The 23,415-nt window shown below is 31.5% G+C and overlaps 2 protein-coding genes across 2 annotated transcripts; both read left to right on the top strand.

The window, feature by feature from the left end:
• Positions 1–6,944: 6,944 nt before the first annotated feature.
• On the top strand, positions 6,945–15,774 carry LOC130955323 (AUGMIN subunit 6). Its single transcript, XM_057882164.1, has 13 exons — positions 6,945–7,273; positions 7,372–7,428; positions 7,523–7,617; positions 8,143–8,293; positions 8,837–8,962; positions 9,067–9,223; positions 9,658–9,718; positions 9,798–10,065; positions 12,256–12,381; positions 13,018–13,176; positions 13,274–13,520; positions 13,890–14,363; positions 14,587–15,774. The coding sequence occupies exons 1-13, from the start codon at positions 7,058–7,060 to the stop codon at positions 14,625–14,627; spliced, it is 2,178 nt and encodes a 725-aa protein (XP_057738147.1). The 5' UTR covers positions 6,945–7,057; the 3' UTR covers positions 14,628–15,774.
• Positions 15,775–19,362: 3,588 nt separating this feature from the next.
• LOC130955577 (26S proteasome non-ATPase regulatory subunit 11 homolog) lies at positions 19,363–22,956 on the top strand. The gene is made up of 2 exons (XM_057882468.1): positions 19,363–19,609; positions 21,392–22,956. The coding sequence occupies exon 2, from the start codon at positions 21,413–21,415 to the stop codon at positions 22,679–22,681; it is 1,269 nt and encodes a 422-aa protein (XP_057738451.1). The 5' UTR covers positions 19,363–19,609; positions 21,392–21,412; the 3' UTR covers positions 22,682–22,956.
• The last annotated feature ends 459 nt before the right edge of the window (positions 22,957–23,415 follow it).

Here is a 23,415-nt window from a genome sequence, read left to right as displayed (position 1 = left end):
GTCGACTCCCAGGGACCGAGCTCTCCCATCAGGTATCCATACAAGAACAAGTTATTATTTTAAAAGATTTTATGTGAAAATAAAAGTAATTTTGTATTTGGATATTTTATATAAAAAGATTTTTTATTTATTAATTATATTTGTGTATAATAATATAAATATATTTTTTTATTTATTTATTACATGAAAAATATTTTTTTTAAAAAAATATCTTTTAAAAAAAGATATAAATTATAATTTTTTAAAAAAGATATTTTTTAATTTTTTAGTATTTTTATTTTTACTATTAAAAATTTGTCAAACATGTTAAAAAATAAAAAATATTTTTTCATTAAAAAAGATCTTTTTTTTATGAAAATAATGATATCCAAATAAACACTAATTCTTAAAAAAATATTAATTAAATTTTTTACGGTAATAAATAATAAACATATATATAATTTTGTTAATAGATAATATGATATATATTTTGTTTTTTTTTTATTTATTACGAATCTTACTAAAATAAGTAAAATATAATGATCTTTTATAAATAAATATATCACGATAATTAATAATACATATAAATATTATTTTAAATTTTACGTGATAAATTAATATTGTCAATAACTGTTTTAGAGGGTTAATTTTTTTTTCAAAAATTAATTAATCAAAAATCAAAATTTTCAAGACTTAATTGTCATTTTTTTTTACTAAATAAGCTAAAAAAAAGTTAAAAACTACTTAAATAGATGAGCAGTCCCACTTAAGACAATTCTCAAATTTCTTTCAAAAAAAGAAATCTCCACTTAATAAAATTGTAATTTCATCATATTTTTGTTATTGTGTTCGCCACTGAGTTTATATCTCTCGTAATTAAACGAAAATCAACATGCCAATTCGAATACATAATATTCCTTATTTTGAGCATCAACGTATCAATAAACCTAAAAGCATTTTGATTATTAGTAATAAGATTAAACGCTTCCACACACTCCATCTCACAAACATCTTGTTAACACATATTTTAGGTTAAGAGATAACATTTTCAAATAACAAACAATTTCACTTAAAAAATACTGCTACTCTCAATCATTTTAAACACCCATTTTGTCAACATTCATTACAATCTTTGATGACTCAAGTAAAACCAACACTATCACCATAATCAAAATAATTAGCATATCAATTAATCTTTAAAAGTATAAAAAATTTCAAAAACCACTTAGAATAGAAGGGATGGACATATGTTGTAATTCAAAAATACTCCTAAATTTATTTTCTAAAACTAAAACCAGATCATTCATTTTTCCAAGTTTCTTGAAAATTAACAATGCCATTATTCCTTACTCGTCATAAGTGACGGATCCAAAAAAATTTATTAGTGAGGACAAAATATATATAACATGATAATAATTTTATAATTATATTTTATTATTATAAAATATAATTAATCTTCTAGCTATTTAACTAATAAATTAAAACACTTATATAGTAATTTAAATAATAACATATAACTTAGAATTTTATTCTTTTAAATTTTATATTTTAAAAAAATTGAATAATTCTTTTATTGTTAATACAATTAAATATTTTATTTTTTATATATGTCATTAAATAATTGTTTAAAAATTTCTCTTTTATAAAATTATGAAATTCACTCTTTATAATGTTTATAATTAAACTTTTTTTTAATTGATGTCGTTATTATTAACAAAATTAGAGCAAACTTCAAAAGAAGAAACATCAATGGATATTCGTATATTTGGGTCTTACTTTTCATTTTAAATGTTCTTTGTTGTTCATTAATATTATTATATTTCAAAATTTAAATTACTAATGAATCTTATTATTCAATAATACTTAACCATGTAATAAAAAATATACAATAACATAACTATAGAATAAAATGCAAAATAATTGAATAAATTAAAAAATAAAAATAAAAATAAATCTTTAATTGAATCAAGAGAAATTAAAGAATAAAGTTAATGAGTCTTACTAAAAGACAAAAAGTCAAGAAGGAACAACAAGAAAAGAAAATTAGAATTTTAGAGAGCATAAAAAAATTATGCTTTTAGTACTTAAATTTAAATTATTGAGTTAATTTTTAATTATCTTTTTATTATTATTATTTAATTATTTTTATAATCAATGTGATATTATTATAAAATAGTGAGATCTTTTTTTTATGCATTATGAAAACAAAGATAGATTTAAAAAAATTAAAGCGAAGTCAAATTTATTTATTGAGGAGTGGCAAATAAATTTTTGTCTTATATACAACATATAACTCTATAAAATTTTAATGGGACACTTGCCCCCACACTACCCAACGTAAATTCGTTCCTATAGACTACAGTCACCATGTACACCAAAGTTTCAAAAAGAACTTGAATGGATACTCTCTATTATGATACAAGAATTAGTTTTTCAAATTTAGAGGATGACAAGAAATATCCAACATATGTCATACAAGCTGAGTTTTTGGATAATCTCAAATACAATGTAAAATTAATTTCTGACAAAAAAAACATCTTGGACAATTATTCAATGACGATATCTCTCTTTTGACGCGAACTTGCAATATGAAGAGCCTCCCTAAAACACAGCCAAGCTAAAAACTTGTGCTTTTTCGGAACAAGCTGACGCTAAAGTCAAAATCAATTCTCCCACTTCTCCCAGCCAAAAAGCTACTTCGACAACTACAAGTAACCATTGCGCGAGTTATAGATTTTGGATACAGCTCTAGACCAATACCAACTCACTTCTAAACCCATTTACATATCTGGATTGTAAGAAATAATGTTACCTTTTATATTCTGAGATATAGGAGATAAAGAATCTCCAATGCCACCTACCAATTGACCAGATATCCAGAAATTCGAATAAGAAATGTGAACATAATCCATCTTATTAGATACTTGTCCTTCTCTCCTCCATCTGAAAAATTTAAAATTCTTGTTTAAATTCTTAATACACCAAGCAAACTCATCATTTAACACTTTTCAAGCGTTGCAAAGACTATTCCAAATGTCAGATTCTTGTTTCTAAGACAATCAAAACAGCCATCTTGACATGATCAGTATTTGATATCTAACCGTTAGGAATTTGGATTCTCTAAAGTTTGAATTTCACTTTAGAGAATAAAGTGTGATCTCTCACCATTTATTTTATAGGTGGGACCAAGAATAAATATGAGAGATAAACTATTCAAGGGTAGAAGATTACACTTTACCCTCTAAAGTACAAATTTAAAATTTAGAGGATCCAAATTCAAACGTTAAACCTATAACTTGTTTGACTGATGAAAAAAAAGTCTAAACCTTTTGATATTTTTCAATTTTGTGTCATGAGCCTGAGAGATTTTTCGTACTAGGTTGAGTAAGCACTTACTATCGAGAATTTAGGCTAGGGAGCTTAGTCAAAACAAGGTTTGGTTAGAAGTTTATGAGTTCCTTGATAGGATTAAGAAGTATTATAGAGAATTGGTGAATGTAATTTCTAGAAAATATAGTGAAAATTCTATTATTATTTATGATGAAGACTAAATGTAGGTCATATTGCATTAATGGTTGAACTAAGATACCCAGTAATGCAAAATTTCTCTTTTTTGTTCTATTTTTATTTTGACATTATATTATGAGATAAAACCAATTTGTCTCTTGCATAATTGTTTAACAGAAATTGTAAAATTTTATTTTAAATATGTTTTGATGATTAAATTTAAAAATAAAATAAAAAGTGGTCTTAGATTCAATTCCTCCTCTCTAAGTCATTGACAACTTTTGAAATCAATATTATATTTTTTTTGGTGACTTAACAATTAAAAAAAGAAAAAAGGAACGAAAAAAAAAAAAAGAGAGAAAACATGATCAACAGCATCTTTCATCATCTTCGTGTGAAGCTCCTTTCAAGGACCCAATCCTTCAATATACTCATGCCTACTAGCTTATCTAAGAATAGGCAAAAATTTCCAAATTTTGGAGATGATGTCTAAATATATATATAACTTGCTTATCAGAACACTCTTCTTGAATTAACATGATGTGACATCCTTCAACCTAGCTTCCCAAGTCAAAACTAACCTTCTCCAAATAACAAAAATATTACAACGGACCATTGAAGATGGAGGAAGGGCACTAGTGCAACCCTTGACCTATGCTTCATCTCCAATTCTCCATCTCTAATTATGCAACCAAAATCACTTGTCTCGCAATCAACATCAACACTTGCATCACAATTTATTTTACAAGAATTTAAAGACGGCGTAATCCAATTCTGATTTAAGAGAATGAATGACACACAATATTTTTATTCTTGGAGATTGAAGGAAGCTATTACTCCAATTATGAATGAGAAAAAATTAGCTTGTCAAAATGATCAAGGACTAAAAGGATTAAAAATGGTATTATTTTTTTGAGAAAATAACAAATAAATCTTTAATTTTTTATTTCGTAAATATTTAAGTTCTTAAAGATTTAAACATATATTTAAATTTTTAACCTTTTCAAAATTTAGACATATCTGAGTCTAATTTGTTCAGTTTCAAAAATTTTTTCGCGTGTGCATCTATATCAACCACGTCAGTACAACGAGAGTTACGTTTGATTTTTTCGTTGAGTCAGATAGAAGTAAATACGAGAGATCGATATATCCAAATTTTAAAAAGGTCAGAAATATTTTTAAATTTTCGAATACTTAAATGTTTACGAATAAAAAAATCAAAAATTAAAAAATAATTTTATGTTTGGGTATTTTATGCAAAAAGATCTTTTTATCTATCAATTATGTTTGGATATAATAATATAAAAGTAATTTTTTGTTTATTTATTACATGAAAAACATCTTTTTTTAAGGAAAAAAGATCTTTTAAAAAAGATGTAAATTACAGTTTCTCAAAAAAGATGTTTTTCTGATTTTTCTAGTGCTTTTATTTTTACTACTTGAAATTTGCCAAACACATTAAAATATAAAAAAATATTTTTTTATTAAAAAAATATATTTTTTTATCAAAATAATAACACCAAAACAAGCACTATATCAACTAAAGAGTTGCCAAGAAAAACGTCTCAAGTCTCCTAATATTACTACTCATCCAATTTTGTAAGCTAGAAGAAACATAATTTCTCAATATTGTTTCTTTGTTTTTTTATACATTATAAATAAATAAATTAATAAATAAATAGATAAATAAATAAATTTTTATAACATAAAATTTATTTTTCAAATAGGATTTGCAATATTAGAATTTAGAAAATTGATATGAATTTTTTTATTTGTTTTTGTAAAGTTAGATAATTTAATATGTAAAATTATAAGATTAATACTAAATTTATTATATAAATGCTATTTTTTTATAGTAGTATAAATATAAATATAAGATAAATATTTTTTTCTATATTAATACTATAGATGACATGATAATTTTATATAAAATATAAAAATTTATATATCATTCATTCACTGTAATACTATTTTAAGTATTTTCTTTAATATATTATAATAGATATTAGAGGTTATAAAAATCAGTTCATGACTCTTTAATAGTTTAATCATTACCAAGTAAAACACAAAATAAATTGGAAGAGATCGAAGTATTATATTTTACCCTTATAATCTACCTTTTCTTTTACTTGCATTTTCTGCATATGATCCTTTTAGTCTACTTTCTTATATAACCCAACTTTGAAGTATTAATTTGAATGACAAGATCCCCAGGTACAATAAAAGGAAAAATAATGAGTCCAAATTCATCAACCTAATTATATTTTTAATTTTAAATAAAAAATTATTTTTTTTGATATTTTTAAAAGATAAAATATATATTTATATTTTTTTACTCTTTTAAGTATTAATTAAAAAGCTAAATTAAGACTCCAAACACTACTCTAATAGAAATATGTTTTAACATTTCTTTACAATTTCCAATCTTTATTTATTTGGCCGATGAAAGTATTTTCAGTGTATTAATTTTGGGTAGAAGTTTCAATCTAAATATATATTTCACTATTTATTAACAATCTCATTATATATGATGTTATGCTAACTGATTATTATTTTTTCTTAAGAAAAAATACATCGTTAGTATAAAAGTAATTATAATTATAATTAGTAATTACTAATTATAACATTATTTTTATAAATATAGTTTACATTATTTAATTCTTCTTTTTTAATATACTTGTTATTTTTATTAACCATTTAAGCTGCCATTTATTTATAAATTCTTTAAAAGTGGATGAATTGATCTTTTTTTTGATAACATAAACTATTAAAATAGTAACAGCTGAAACATTAAAAAATACACAAAAAATTCTAAATAAAAGATTAACACTAAAAATTTTGGGGTAATTGCCTTTAAGTGAAACTGATAGTTAATAATGGTTAAATAATAACATAGTTTTCTATTAAATTATCTAAATTTTTTTATTATTAATTTTACATAAAGATAATTATATGTGAATCTCAATTATCAAAAAAAAAAAAAAATCTAAAAGCAATAAATGGTTTTATAAAAAAATATGCAACCATCAAATAATCTCATTTCAGTTAAGAGAAACTTTGACGTGATGAACATACATTACTTGACGGTTGAACCTTTTGTCGAACGTACCTTTCAGTTCAATAAACTATTTTGTCTTTTTTTTTTTAATTATCAATTTTTTTAAACGTCAGAATTCAGCTAATAATAATAATAAAAAAATATATTGAAAACAAATTTGTAAATTGAAATTCCCAAAACAAACGACACCGCAGTCGGCCGGCATCGACAACAGCTACTTTTTCCAAGCAGTACTGCTTACCAAATAGCCCCTAATTTTTTAGAATTTAAAACCCGCCCCCTACTTTTCAAATTTCGGCACCATTTTGCAATTTTGGACAATTACAAGGACCTCCATTCCCAGAAAATACGAATAAAACAAAATCTGAAGGATAAAAAAATAAAAAAAACTCACAACAACAACAACACACGGAGAGGGAGAGGGAGAGGGAGAACAAGATCAGAGAGAAGAGAGAGAACCAAGAAGAAGAAGAAGAAGAAGAAGCCATAGAAGAAGGTTCTAGAAGAAGGGTGATGACGATGGACAGAGAGAAGGAGAGAGAGATAGAGCTAGAGAGTGCAATGTACACGAACTGCTTGTTGTTGGGTCTGGATCCGGCGATTATCGGAGTTGGAGCATCCAGTTCATCCCCTCGGGTCGGACTCTTCCGCCATTCAAACCCTAAATTGGGGGAACAGCTTCTTTACTTCATCCTCTCCTCCCTTCGTGGCCCAATTCAATCCGCTAAAGTAGTTCATTTCCCTAATTCCCCCAATTTTTTTTATTTTTTATTTTTAATTCGCTTCCTGTGATCTCTGACCCGTCTTTGCCCATTTTGATCTCTCAGGATTTTGATAAGGTTTGGCCTATTTTTGATTCCGCGCAATCGCGTGATTTTCGCAAGGTGATATTTTTTTTCTTTCAAGCAACTTTTGTTATGTGTGTTTTGAGTTTGAATGTGAATGGTTTTGAGAATTGCGATGGCAAATGCTTGCTAGGTTGTGCAAGGGATTATCAGTGAGCTTGAGTCGCAGGGCGCGCTTCCTCGGAGCAATTCTAGAGTTTCTTCGCTTGCTACTTGTTGTGGACCTAGGTTGGTACCCAAATAGTCGCACATTGTTGTTGATTCCATATGTTTCTGTTGATTTGTGTTGTGTGTTGTTACTTGTTTTTGATCCCAACATTAGATGAAACCTTGTGGTGGATGCTTTTTTTATAGTTTAAATTTGATCCCGGGTCAGTGTAAGTGTCAAGTGTGAAATGTAAACTGTTATTTAACAATATACATGGACATTTTACACATTCCTTTAATGGTTAGAAATACATGGTTGGATGAGCCATGCATCAAAATTAAATCTCTTGATGACAAGAAGAGGAAGTTCTTTTGTAGTTAGTGAACCCTGAACATACATCGACTATAGACTATAAGTGAAATCCTTTGGTAAAACTTAAAAATGTTGTTAAGTGACTGGATTCCTTCCTCCCTCACCCGAGCCAAAAAAGATGCCATTACAAAAAGAAAATACGTTGTGATGGACTGAGTTAATTTCATGTAGTGAGAAATTTTTGGGTTCCTCCGTTCTGGATTCTGTAATGAGATACACACATGTTGATACAGGTTTGTTGAGCTTCTATGGCAACTTTCTTTGCATGCTTTACGAGAGGTTCATAGGCGGACATTTTCAGATGATATATCTTCCAACCCATTGCCTGCACCATTGACTGATGTAGCATTTTCACATGCAGCTACTCTTCTTCCAGTTACAAAGGTATGACAGATTCTAATCATCCATAAGTTCTTTAGGATGATTTGATTTCCATTGTGTATGTGTCTCTTAGTTGAAAGTTGAAACAGTTGTGATGTGTTTCACATGATTATTTGAGAATGACATGAATTCTCAATTTCATGCTAAACATTTACAGAATGTTCCATGTTAATTCTTTTTTAGATGAGTTTTTAAAAGCCATAAGGCCCCATTTAGTAATACACTAATACTCCAAGACGCTGAGACAGTAGAGACACAGAAATCTTTCCCCATGTTTGGGTAGACAAAAAATACAGAGAAATTCTGTTTTGGGACATAGCCATTTATCATGTCTTTGTAACTGTCTCCTTCTCTAGCTAAATTCTTTGATGCATTCCAAAATTATAGTTCTGCGTATATTTTCTGTTTAATTGAATTGTACTCTTCGTTTTGACACTGTTCTTTTTTATGTAATCCATATTATTTTTGGCTTTATTTATTTTCTTTTATGTTCTTATAACATCACATGGTATTGAATAACTCAAGTGAATCTTTTCTCTTACTCAGGCAAGAATAGCCCTTGAAAGAAGAAAGTTTCTTAAGAATGCTGAAATGGCTGTACAACGTCAGGCTATGTGGTCAAATTTGGCTCATGAAATGACTGCTGAATTTCGTGGCTTATGTGCTGAAGAGGTATATCAATAACTGAACACTACCTGAAACAATGTACAGATGTTTTTTATTTATATTATAACATTTTTTCTTTTAAACTGTTATAATGGAAAATCTGAACTCAGGCTTATTTGCAACAAGAGCTGGAAAAACTGCATGACTTGAGGAATAAGGTGAAGTTGGAAGGAGAACTCTGGGATGATCTTGTATCCAGTTCAAGTCAGAATTCCCATTTGGTTTCAAAAGCTACTCGTCTATGGGAGTCTTTGTTAGCTCGTAAAAGTAAGTGGAGATACTAAGAAGTAGCTTGCTCTTTTCACTTATCTCATGGCTCATGTAATTCTACAACCCCATTTTTATGTTCCTTATGTTTGGACTTTGGAAAAGTAATCAATTGTAAGTTGCTAAGGCTGGGATTTGATTTTTACAATTGTACACCCTTACTGAAAATTTGATTAAGAGTATGTTTTGACTCTTTTCGTATTGCTGTTCAACAAACATAATACATTCCACTTGTAGCTGACAAAATTTTCAAAGGTCTTTTACCCCCGATATGTTCATTATTGTTACTGTCATTGGGTATTGTTGACAAACCATTGCTATTGGTTGCCTTTCAATCTAGGGAATTAAGGTTCAAATTGCACGTTTTGTCTCTCAACCACCTGGAATGGTACTTTATATAAATGATATTGAATTTTGTCGATATTTACGAACAGGTCAACATGAAGTTCTTGCATCAGGCCCTATTGAGGACTTGATAGCTCACCGGGAGCATAGGTAAGTTGGATGTAGCTTTTGTTAGCTTTCTGGTATATTTGGGGTAATTTCTCTAACATGCTTTTGATATAAATTTCAGGTATCGAATTTCTGGTTCATCTTTGCTTGCAGCAATGGACCAGAGTTCTCAGGCTCCTTATTCAGATGTTCTATCTGGTCAGCCTGGTGATTTTTCTGCAGTGCACATGGATAACAAAGAAGAAAGTGATGGATCTCATTTTAGCAATGAGATATTGACAAGAGCAGAAGACAGGAATGGAAGAGCCCATCAAACTGTTGATGTAGCAGAGGTTATACGTCGATGGACGCATGCATTGCAACGTATTCACAAACAATCTCTTCTTTTGGTAAGTTCTTTACAAGCTTTTCTTCAGAGCTCTTAGTGCCTCTGCTCGTGTAGCCACTTTCATTCATTATTTTCTATTGTTTATGCATTGGTTGCCGGTGATAGAAAAATTAAACACTGTGAAACCATATAATAAGCTTTACCCGAGCTACATTAGTTTCTTTCTTTATTATTTATGTATTATTAATATTGTTTAAAGATATAAAATAAACCCGAAATTTGTGTATTTGTTTCTTTTAAAACTTAAATGGACTTGTCTGTCATATCCTGCCATGTCGGAGTCAGAAAAAGTAAATTTAAATTGAACAAGAATTGATGAGTCATTCATTTGTTGTACGAAATCCTTGTGCTCTTAGTACCAAAATGATGTGTCAGTGCTTTATAGGCTATGAGGGTAGAGGCCTAAAATTGGTAGTCTCTAAGGGCATGTTTGCAAGTTCTATTTTTTTGTCAAATTGTTTTATTTATTATTATTTGTGTGTGTGTGTGCATGTGTGCGTGTGTGAAAGGAGAGGAGAGTAGGATATTTTCATTACTAGTCCTTCACCTTTATTAAAACTTTAAAGAAATCAATGAACTTATTATGTGTGTGTGTGTGTTTATATATGCGATCATGCATGTTTGTGTTTGGATGGGTGGGTGTGTGTGTGAAAGGAGAGGAGAACAGGATGTTTTTCATTACTAGTCCTTCACCTTTATTAAAAACTTTAAACAAATTAATGAACTTATTATTTCTAATTTATATATGATAAAACAAAAATTTGAGTGAAATACTTTTATTGAAAGTTTTGACAATTTAGAAGAAAGTGCAGAGAAAAAATAATTTTAGACATAACATTTTCAGAAAACATTAAATTTTGAGTAAAAGTTTTACTGCAACTAAATCTTGTTGTAGTCCAAAATAATGATAAACATTTTACCTGGCTTTCCTAATAAATATGCGTGTCCTTGTTTTGTCCCCGTTAACTTATGATGCTTTAGCTGAACTTTAGGAAAAATCAAAATACAGTGCATGCTGAATTTCTTGGATTCAAAGAGGTTGTGTGTTTCAGTATTTAGGTTTAGATACCCATCAGTATATAGTCATTAGTGAGTAAATGCATGCATAACTCCAAGGACTGATGATTAATGTATAATTCTTAAGACTCCTTCTGTTTTCAATGCCACACACTAATCACATGAATAATACATTAGTCACATTTATCACTTATAACACTTCACCTCAAGCTAAATCTCTCTAAACTTTCACGCTCCCTTATCAAATAGAATATAAAGACACCATAAACATGAGTGGCAAGGAATAGGATAGTAGAATAAAATTTCAACAAAGACTTCCTCCAAGTTCAATCTATGTTTGAAAAGCCACTAAATGGGGCCATGTGCCTGGGTCATGGGGCCACATTAGAATGCCCTGTAACATGGCTATAGCATCTGGGAATGCTATATGACAGGACCAAAGTTCTTGGGAGTGTCTTGAGGTTTGGGTATGAAGTATACCACTGACTGAAATATTAAGGAGTTTTCAAGCTGGAAAACATGTCAGAGTTGTTGGTGGCAAAAGTAAACAGTATCTATATGAAAGAGGGAAAAGTAGGAGGTAATTTGAATTCAAGTAGGAGAATGGAAGGAAAATAGAAGGTGTTTGATGGCTGAAATTCTCAATATATACTCAACAATGGAACTTCAATTTTTAGTTAGCAACTCAGCAGCAGAGTAGTTAAAGGATAGGTTGCGAGATACAACTTCTTTAATACATGTTGAATAAGGAGTAGGGTAGACTAATTGCTTAGGTTCAAATTGGTTGAATTCTTGAGTACTATATATAGTCATTAATAAAAGAGTAACTAATTACACACATAGTTTTAAGGACAAATAAATACATAGCTATTCCTGAGGAATGCCACACACTAATTACTTGGCATAAGACATTAACCATGTCATTTCTAACAGTTTGTTTAATAACATTGGAATTGTGCTGATTGTTTGTGGTCAACTCTTGAAAATAAGATAATCTTACCTATGTTGCACTAAATGCTTGGGGATTCACTTTATTGGTTCTATTTTGTTTCTCAAGTCTCTACTACTTGCATGCATATTTTCTCTAACCTTTTTAAGTTGACACTCATAATGCTTAGAATTATCATCTCTATTATATATGGAAACTTCTAACTAACCTTACTATGATTTGTAGGCAAAAGCAAACGATGGAGAGGGTCCAGATATATTGCGGAGTGCACAAGAAGGTGGTTCAAGTGGCCATGCCGAGTCCTTAGCTGCAACCCTTGCAGAGCATCAGCAACACTTGGCTAGCTTTCAGGTAATTCATTAAGTCATGCTTATGATCTGCAAGATCCTTTGTAGGCTGAGCTGCTTGAGCGACCTCCAAAGGTGGCTTCATGTTCTTCAAACTGATTCTACAGTGAAGGAGAAATGATGTCCTTATTGGCTTCTCAGTCAACTTGTGTTGATGAGGCTAGAACTTACATTATGCAGAAAATTACATTGTTTTGCTTCTATTTTTACTTAACCTTCTTCCCCTGTTTTAGGAAGAGGGGATATTGTTTTTGAGAGTGGAGGAATAGTTTTGTGTCAGAAATATTTAGCATACCCTTTATGAGTGATCAAATGCATCTATAAATTTCTGCATCTTTTCCTCTAAGAGTTTGATGGAATCATGGACTGTCTTCTTCAAGATGCAAACAGTCAAATGCTTGATTGCTCTGATGATAGAGAGAGGAAGAAATTTATTGCATTATGCTCTATGAAGAGTTACATCCCTTTTTCCTACTGTGTGCCGGTTCAATTCTTGAAATTGTTGTATATCATTAAAACATGTGTTTGCTCTATGTATGTTCACTTCTTGGAATAGGGTTATTGATTTGTAATTGTTGTTCCTATAGCAAGTATTTTTCTCTTTTTAGTAGGAATTTCACATTGTACTCTCCATTTGTAGGTGCTTATTAACCAACTCAAGGATGTTGCTCCCACAATACAGAAGTCAATATCAGAGTGTACCGAGAAGGTAAACTGCATAGCCTCCAGTCTACCTCAAATGAACAGGCATCATGGTCGGTCAACGTCACCTATTCAAGCACATAATAGTGGGAGGATGGTAATATGATATTATTATTATTATTATTATTGTTTAATGTCTTAACAAAGAGATCTTGTTTTACTTCAATGTTTAACATAACGTCTGTGTTATTCAGGACAGTAGCAGTGATGATGTTGTTGAGGTGACTTCAAGACTATCCAATGTTCAGCTTGACAAGGTTTCAGTTAGTCCTCCTACTTTAAAGCTTCCTCAATTATTTAGCTTGACCCCGTCTTCTGGAAAAGCTGGAAATATGCAAAGGCGGCATGCTAATGCTCCTCAACCCAGTCAAACAGAGAATCAATCTGATAGCAAATCTTTGGATCCTCCTTCAAGTAATCAAGTAGCTAGTTCTGGAGAAGGTATGCCGTGTCTTTCTGCTCTATTCCCAAATATTTGTTGAGGATATAAAATCATTCTTTGGCAAATTCCTGATAGCTTCACCTTTACAGAGTGTCTTTGACTTGATATCTGAGTCTTTCTGACTAAGCTTAGGTGTTTGATCCTTGCCTGTTTCATAATTCATATCAATTATATTTCAACACAAAACTTGTGCAATGCCCATTCTTTTCAGTCCAAGGGTCACTTGCATGAGAGGGCGTGTTGAGAATACCACTCAACATTGTAGGAGAGTTGGCCTTAAACATGCTGCATTATATTGAAGTGGCATTTCTGTGAGAATTTCATCAGTGTTCATTAATGAAGTGATTGATAATGTCTGTATTTTGTAGATAGTGACAGTTACTACATCCAGAATTTGAAGAGGTCGGTAAGAGAAGCGGCATTGTCTTTGCGGTCATGCAATTCAGAATCTTCGCGAGATAGTCATTCGGATGGAAGTTCTGAGCACTTCTTTGTTCCTCTTTCAGAATCTGGTTTTTCTCACTTAGATGCAGAAAAGAGGGCGGCTTCATTGAGAAGCAAAAGGTTATTTGGAACTCAAATTGAAGATTCCTTGCTTGAGAATCATGTATCTGACGGTCATGGGGAGAGAAAGTTTGATGAATTTCCAGATATGTTTAATGATTTGGAAAGGCTCTCTTCTGATTATGACCATGTAAATAGTTTCCTTTCTACTGGTTCAAATACAACTTCTGATGCACAACGGTCAGTTCTTGACTTTGAGGATGCTCAGGATCAAGTCTTATCTCCCCCTCTGCTAATGGACTCATCACTTTTAGCAGATTCATTTGAAGACTTGTTGGGTATGTTGAGTTTCCTTTCCTAGAATTTGATGATTTCTAAATGTTTTGCTTTTATAAAGTACAATGCATGTTGTCAAAGCGACTACTTTTGACGCATACATTCAGCAATTGAACTAGAATATCAATTTTTTTTTTGTTTTGGGGGGGGGGGGGGGGGGGGGGGGTTATATTAACACAAAAAATTCCTTGCCAGGCTAATCAGTTTGGGATTCCGTTCTTGCAGCTCCCCTGTCTGAGAATGAAACAGCATTGATGGACCATTAAGACTTTTTTGTGCAGCCGCCAAAATTTAACTGAGGACATCAAATGATTGCCTGTGTGGATTTGCTATTCTTTTGTTGGGATATTTGTCCCCCCACCTTTTATAACACGATGATTGTATGATTTCTGTTCTTATTTGAATGTTTGCTATATCTTATTTCTCTTTGCCCTATGATGCCCTACTGCTAGGAGAGAATAGTATTTACCTACCCGTGTTCTTCATCTTGAATGATTTTCTTTGAGATGAAAATGCTAAAATCAGGAAGTGCAAGCTGGGTTTTGAAGGGTGAAGATGTCTTTAACCAAATGAATGCAGTGTGGACTCAAATTTTCCTTGAAGTTTTCATCACCCCTGCAAGAGTAAACTGGCATACCAGTGAGGCCTGTTGAAAAAAGGAAAAGAAATTGTGGATATGGTAAATGTATTCTGGGTTTTCTACCACAACTCTATCCCTCTGGTGTGCCATTTTAGTAGAATCGGTTTAAGCATTCGGCATTCGGCATTCGGCAGTTGTGTATCTCATGATTTAGGCCTTGTATCTCATATGATCAGGAATGAAAATTTTACGCTATTTCTACTGTTCTGTATATGATTGCATTGTCTCTTTGCTTCCTCTTCTATTTTTTTAATTATGGATTGTATTTTTTAATACTTAACATGACTAAGTAGTGGAATATGATTCCTTCCCCCGGCTTCAATTTTTTGTCTATCTTACATCTTAACAAGAATTGCAAGATGGGTTAGTTGTCTTGTGGCAGAACATATTGGTGGACTAGGAATTTTACATCTTGAGCTGTTCTTCATCTAGATAAGGCCATTAAAATCAATTTATATAAAGAGCTAATGCAAATATTATCACACAAATGGGTAATTAAGATCTTACATGAGAGTTAAACCCCAAAGTGGTCCCTGAGATTCACGGTTTGCACCAATTTAGTCCCTGACTTACCAATTGCACCATTTATGTCCCCGACTTTGTAAAAATTGCACCAAAGTCGTCCCTAGCCACATCTCCGGGCAAATTAATGAACGCCGGTAGTGACTTGGCACTGAGAAGCCACGTTGGCGTAGATAACAACAAGCTGAGGTGGCAATTGAAACTGTTTGACCCAATGTGGTCCCTATACCTAGTTTTAATCCCAATTTCTAGCATGGCATCGTCACCTTCGTGTGATTGTGTATATGATCATTTATGTTTAACAACTACATAGATACGCAATATCATCAATTCACTTGCTAACTCTGTATGCACTTAACATATAACACCAAACAAGGAATGAAATCTAAAATTTCAGTTCAATTTGGTGTTAAGCAAGAACATTCACCAAGTGCATAACCAAAATTCAATCTCAATCATCATAAAAATTTATAGAAAACTGCACAATATGAGTTACAATGCCTAATGAAAACAAAATTTGAAGCCTATGATGATCAGACATAAGATTTAACTTTCAGGCAATTTATCGAACAGGTTGTATACAGCAATTTCAGTTTAATGTAAGCATCAATCAACCCAAAAATTTCAACCACATTCAGTCCAGAAACACAAATAATCAACTATCCTAAGTCTAACAAGATCAGTAAAAGTAGAATCAAAAGGCACTGAAATAAAAAAAATAATTAGAAAAAAAAAGAAACAAACACAGAGGACGGAATGGAACCTGCGTTGAGGAGTGAAAAAAGAAGATAGCGTAACGAGCGGAGGTAGTGTCGTAGCGGCACAGAATTTCGCCGCCGCTGGTGGGTTTCACCGGAACTGGAAGGTGCAGACAGAGGTGGCGCCACGAACAGGGGTGTTGCTTACAGGAGGAAAGTAATGGAGAAATAGGGAAGAAAGAAAAGGAAGAAGGGAGGAGGGAGGGTTAGCGACCGTGGTCGCCGGCGGTAGGGACGGATGGACTGACGGAAGGTTGGTGTGGAGGTCTGCGGGCTGGGCTGGGTTTCAGAGAAGAAGAGAAGAAAGAAAGAAGGTTGGGCGGGCGTGGCTTCTCAGTGCCCGGCGTTCACTAATTTTTTCGGAGATGTGGCTAGAGACGACTTTGGTGCAATTTTTACAAAATCGGAACATAAATGGTGTAATTGGTGAACGAGAGACTAAATTGATGCAAACGGTGAATCTCAAGGACCATTTTGGGGTTTAACTCAAGTTACAATTCTATAATGTTACTGCATAATTATTGTTGTATAGTTGTCTTCTTTTTCCTTGCTTTATCATCGAAACTTATTTTCTATTCGGTCTTTTTATAAACTATTACAATTGCATTCAATCTTTTCAGTAATTACAATTTCAACTACTAATTATAATCACAAATTATACACAATATATTCTTATTCATACTCATCTTCATTTCTTCACCTAGAAAATGTAATCATCATCACTACTATTTCAACAGCAAACTTTTATAAACATCATTGATCACACATAGCACATGTATTTATCTATTTATAAAAGCTGCTACCAACTTTTTGCACAATAAATTTAAGCCATTTATTTTTTTTTTTTGTTAATGATGCCCCATCAACAATTCTAATGATTTGATAAAAGATTAAAATCAACCAATCATTATTTAGTAAAATATTTTTAAAAAATTAAAACAAAAAAATTTTATCTATTATTATTCAATTAAAATATCAAGTACTAATTAAATGTAATAAATATACATTAAAAGTGTCATAATAATGATAATTACAAAAAATTTCAGTTACAAATATTCAAATTCTACAACTTATACATGTTAAAACTCTTACTGTTCTTTATTTCTTAATCTCTTATATTAATTGTAAAAAATTTCTTAAATTTAATATAACATTTTTATATGTTTTTCATTCTCATTCATTCATTTTTTAATTATTTACAAAAAAAATGTAAGAGGTAGGAAATTAGAATTCTAAGGATTAATGAATGCAAAACACATTCCTGTAAAGAATGATAGGAAATTAAAAAAAGATTTTAAGTAAAGATTAAAAAATATCAATTTATATCCCAAACATCTAAAAAATGAAAATAACATTAATATATGCAAACATATAAATAGAATGCAAACAAATAAAAAAATAAAAAAATAAAAAAATATTTTTTTATAAACAAATTGATTATATAAAATAAAATATAATTGATGATAAGACACAATATTTATATGACATGGTTGTTGAAATAATAAATAAAAATGACATTACTTCATCGTAAAAATTATATAAGGATTAGTTTGACTAATTTATAAAATTTGAGAGATGAAAATGACTTACGTTTGGACTTTTAAGGACTATTTTGACTAGTAGAAAACTTTTTTATATGTCAAGTGTCACTTACCTGTCACGTGCCACGTGTTACTGACTGCTACGTGGTGTGTCACGTCATCATGCCACGTGGCACTTAACGTGACACGTCATCATCCAATTGACGGAAGGACTAATTTGACTAACAGTTTATGGACTAATTTGATTAAAAAAATCATTCAGGGACGAAAATGAAGATCGCGTGATCTTTCATGGACGAATTTGAACATTAACCCATGCATATATATATATAATTTTAAAGCTCGTATATTTCACTTTTACATCACATAAATTGTAAATATTTGTGTAAATAATGACTCAAATTTACCACTTTTTTATTTAATTTTGGTAATTACTCATATTTTCAGCAAAAGTTTTAATACATGCAAAAAGTTTGTGGTACTCTTACAACTGCAGCATAAAAAACATGTCACTATATTAAGGAACATAAATTGTTTCACTATATTCAAAAATGATAAATAAACAACAACCTTGTTCTAATTAAGGAATTGTTTTTTTTTGTGACTAATTAAGGAATTGTTTATTTCATCTAACAATTGACTGAATTTAAAGTATTTCAACAAATTTTTTTATTTATTGTATTTATTTTAAGAGCTTATTTGGGTAAACTTCTAAGAAAAGATTTTTTTTCGAATTATTTTTTTTAAATCTTATGGAGAAGTAAAAGTAATTTTATGTTTGGATGTCTCATGCAAAAAGATCTTTTTATTTATCAATTATGTTTGGGTATAACAATATAAAAATACTTTTTTGTTTATTTATTATATGAAAAATATCTTATTTTTAAGGAAAAAAATCTTTAAAAAAAAAAGTAAATTACAGCTTCTCAAAAAAATTTTTTTTATATATTTTTAGTGCTCTTATTTTTACTACTAGAAATTTGCCAAACACGTTAAAAAATAAAAAAAATTATTAAAAAAGATCTTTTTTTAACAAAATAATAGCGTTCAAATAAGCACTAAGTAAATTTGTATTATTTTAAGTAAATATTTTTTTTTCATGATATGCTATGCAAAATTATTAAGACAAAAATTATTTGGAAAATGTTAGAGATAAAATACTTTTAGTGAAAAAAATGAAAAGTTAGTTAATGTTCGTTCAAATGCAAAATAAAATGCAAAGAAAAAATATTTATATAACTAAATATTGTCTTAATTATTATTTTTTAATTTATTATTTTTATTTATTTTACTTTTTTTTTGGTAACAAAACAATGCAAAAATACTAAAGATAAAATATAAACTAAACACAATCACACAAATAATACAATTTTCTATAGGCCTAGTTATATTTTGGACCGGATGTAAATTAAGATAAATCCTATGTGGCTTGACCCATGTACACCATTACTTTGGGAAGTAAATTCCTAAGTTTTGGTGTGTACCTTGGCAAAATGGACGTTGACCTTGTTTGACTATTTAATTTAGTTTCGGTTAAGTTATAAATCCGAACCCTACCGACTTCACTCGTCCGTCATCCCCCTCCCTCCTCTGTTTCTCTGCATTGGAGACGCAGCTGTCGCCAACTTTCCTCGAGCTCCATCACAACAGTGCTGTTCTTCGTGCTCTTCACCGCTCTTCTCTGTCTCAGGTTGTTGCCTTTCATTATTGCTCCGTCCGTTCCGTTTCTTAGCTTCTGTCTCCGATCGTCCGAGATCCGCAAGAACACCCACGTCACCGACCCCAAGGTTGCATTTTTTCCCTGTTATTTTTATTGCGAAATTTCATGAAGCTATTTATTCATTTGTATTTCTTGTTAGAACTTAGAACTAATTAGTAGTTTCGTTTGTCCTTATTTCTGGATTTTAGGGAAATTCGCTTTTTTTTTCCCATAATTTTGGGATTGTTCATGTTTCCACTACTTGAGCATTTAATTAGATACTCTTGTATAGTACTGGTTATTGGCTTCATTTGATTATACTTAAGAATTTAGAATGGCTGTGAAATAGAAACGGAAATTTAGTGCCACACACAGAAGTGTTTGTCTAAATCGTAAGGATGAATGTTGACATTTCTTGTACTTAGTGGTTCTGAATTTTCTTTTATTTATTTATTTGTGATTACTGTCATAATTGTTAAAACTGCTTCTGAAATTGTGCGTTGGTGTTGTTTCTTGTTGCTGTGCTATTGTTGCTGCTCTTGTTGCATATTTTCTTTCTACATGTTGATTATGCTGCTGATTTTGTTCCAATTTTTTTGGCAACTCTATGTCACTCGTGTATTGATGAAGGATCCAGAGTTAGATGCGCATGAAAGGCAACTCTATGTCACTCGTATTTTTTGAACAAATAGACTGTATTATTCACATTTAGAGAAAAAGAAAAGATATCTTTGTTTGTCATATACCATGGAGGGGCCTTTTATGAGTATGGTTTAGGGTGTTTGCAATCAGTGAGGTGTGCTTCCATTGCAGAATTGCTTAGCAGCTTTAGTCTGGCATCAGTATGGTGTTTCATGATCATTTTACCAGTATGTCTATTGGATTGATAACAGCTGATTATTTTACATTGTAGTCATCTTGATGTTAATAAGCTGGTCGTTATAAGTATAGCAGTAATAAAAACTTCTCCCTAATTATTCATCCATATTCAATAAAAACAAGAATAGACTCCAGGGAAAATCACTGTAGAATGGAATCTGTAAGAATGGCTGATTTTTCCACATCGTAACCAACCATATGTTTTCTTTTTTTAATCTTACTTTGAGCTCAGTTCCATCACTCCTTTCACATCATCTCTCTATAAGGGGTTGGGATATGACAACTTCTCTTGTTCAGTCTTCATCTCTTGTGAGTTTAAATTTTCTGATAAAGATTTTTATTTTTTTATTTTATTAGTGCAAATGACACCAACCTTTTCATATTTTACAAAGTACGGACTATTATTACCTAAATTTCAGGAGAGGTCAATATATGGTTTTAGAAATATAGGAGAGTTGGGTTTTATTTTATCAAACCTTGAGGGGGTGGATCATGAGTGTAATTTGACCTTGTTTTTGTGATGATACTTTATATTGCATTTGGTTAAACTTTATGATAATTTGAAAAACTGCCATTAGCTGAACCCACCTGTTTTGAAGAAATTTTGGCTGTTCTTATTTGAAAACTTGTCTTGTAATGTCACAATGATGTCTGCCTTGTCAATTGCCACGCTTTAGGTATGGTGGTTCTTTATAGTCTGATTTGTGGCCGATAATGCTGTATGGCATAATACCATGGACCATACTGACTAAAAAGTTATATATTTCACTGCAGTAACCAATTTAATTTATAGAATGGAAAATTTAACCAAACAAGTCATGCAAGGCTCAGACAGGTAGCTTATATAAATCTTAAAAATTATTGAAACCCATTCGATTTGCAACTACTTGCTTTTTCACTCAATCACAAATTAAATATGATAGTAAAGCAAAAGTAGTTGCAACTTTTGCTTCTTACTCCCATCACTCAAGTTATAAACGTTTTCATGCAGGATCTTGTCCAAACCGGAGCCATGGCTTCATCTCATCTTGCTGCAACAACTGAGTCACTTGCTCTTGCAATGGAGGCCAAAAACCCATCTGAAGCAATCTCCATTCTTTACCGTGTACTCGAGGATCCTTCTTCTTCATCCGAAGCTTTGCGTATGAAAGAGCAGGCCATCACAAACCTTACTGACCTTCTAAGACAAGAGAATAGGGGGGAGGATCTGCGCAGCCTTCTCACACAACTGAGGCCCTTTTTCTCCTTGATCCCTAAGGCAAAAACTGCAAAGATTGTCAGGGGAATAATTGACGCAGTTGCTAAAATTCCAGGGACATCTGCTCTTCAAATTGCACTCTGCAAAGAAATGGTGCAATGGACTCGTGCTGAGAAGCGTACGTTCTTGAGGCAGAGAGTTGAGGCAAGGCTTGCAGCACTTCTGATGGAAAATAAGGAGTTTTCAGAAGCTTTGACTTTACTCTCCAGCTTGGTCAAAGAGGTTAGAAGATTAGATGACAAGCTTCTACTTGTAGACATAGACTTGCTGGAAAGCAAGCTACACTTCTCATTAAGGAACCTTCCAAAGGCAAAAGCTGCACTCACAGCAGCAAGAACAGCTGCAAATGCTATTTATGTGCCGCCGGCACAGCAAGGTGCCATAGATCTGCAGAGTGGAATACTGCATGCTGAGGAGAAGGATTATAAAACTGCATATAGTTATTTCTTTGAAGCCTTTGAATCCTTCAATGCACTTGAAGATCCAAAGGCTGTTTTCAGCCTGAAATACATGTTGTTATGTAAGATCATGGTGAATCAAGCTGATGACGTTGGTGGAATCATATCCTCTAAAGCTGGTTTGCAATATGTCGGCCCTGACTTGGATGCAATGAAAGCTGTTGCAGATGCTCATTCTAAGCGCTCCCTGAAGTTATTCGAGATTACTCTGCGAGACTACAAGGTGCAGTTGGAGGAAGACCCAATCGTCCATAGGCACTTGCAATCCCTGTATGATACCCTTCTCGAGCAGAATCTTTGCAGGTTGATCGAGCCATTCTCAAGAGTTGAGATTGCACACATTGCGGAGCTCATTGAACTACCTATTGATCACGTGGAGCGGAAGTTGTCCCAGATGATCTTGGACAAGAAGTTCGCTGGGACATTAGATCAAGGTGCCGGATGCCTCATCATATTTGATGACCCCAAGACAGATGCCATATATCCTGCAACTTTGGAAACCATTTCCAATATTGGAAAAGTTGTGGATAGTCTTTATGTTAGATCGGCCAAGATCATGACATGAGCTTTCCTGTTTTTCAACACAATACTTGTTGCTATTAACTTACTGATGCCTAGCTTATGAATTGTTTTGCATTTTGAATTTGTCCAACCCAAAATTGTGGTAAGCCTTTCTTCACAAGGTATAATTGTGTCGTAGCAGGACAGCTTGATTTGCACGGTTGCAGTAGGTGAAATGTGACTAAATTGATGCAATGATGTGCATTGATTTGGCAATCAGGTTTGCGTTTTTCTTTTCCCCTCTTTTGTGGCAATATTGTAGACCCAAGATTATTATTCTCCAAGGACTCTAGTATTTGCATACTCCGATGTTTCACTTTCACCCACTATCAAAATGTGGTAATTTCGAGTAACACAATAATGAGGTTGGTTACATGGATCAAATGATCCAAACTTTTTATCATATATTATGTCTACTATGAGATCATTCACACATAAATCTTGTTTGATCACTTCATGTGGAGGATTTTATTTTAAAAGCATGTTTGGCAAGTTGTGTGGTGCCATAAAGATTTTTTTTATTTTAGAAAAATTTGGAAAAAAGAGTATTGTTAATTTGTTATCAAGTTAATTAAAATAAAAATTATAATTTGATGTCTAATTAACTAAAAAAATAATTAATAAAATTCATAAGACATAAAAAAAATAAAAAAAAGAGTATTGTTAATTTGACTTGTTTGCCACACTTATTTGGAGTTTTTTTGTTTACGGGCACAATGTGTCTTTTGTGCTTGTAAC

The sequence above is a fragment of the Arachis stenosperma genome, chromosome 10 (genome assembly GCF_014773155.1).
Source record: "Arachis stenosperma cultivar V10309 chromosome 10, arast.V10309.gnm1.PFL2, whole genome shotgun sequence".
Taxonomy (NCBI): Eukaryota; Viridiplantae; Streptophyta; class Magnoliopsida; order Fabales; family Fabaceae; genus Arachis; species Arachis stenosperma.
This window is presented reverse-complemented; position numbering and strand designations above follow the sequence as displayed.

Bases quoted from the DNA above. Each gene is read 5' to 3' on its own strand.
- LOC130955323 (XM_057882164.1), top strand. From the start codon at position 7,058: ATGACGATGGACAGAGAGAAGGAGAGAGAGATAGAGCTAGAGAGTGCA. The intron at 8,963-9,066 runs GTATATCAATAA...ATCTGAACTCAG, and splicing joins GTGGCTTATGTGCTGAAGAG to GCTTATTTGCAACAAGAGCT. The intron at 13,521-13,889 runs GTATGCCGTGTC...TGTATTTTGTAG, and splicing joins AGTAGCTAGTTCTGGAGAAG to ATAGTGACAGTTACTACATC.
- LOC130955577 (XM_057882468.1), top strand. From the start codon at position 21,413: ATGGCTTCATCTCATCTTGCTGCAACAACTGAGTCACTTGCTCTTGCA.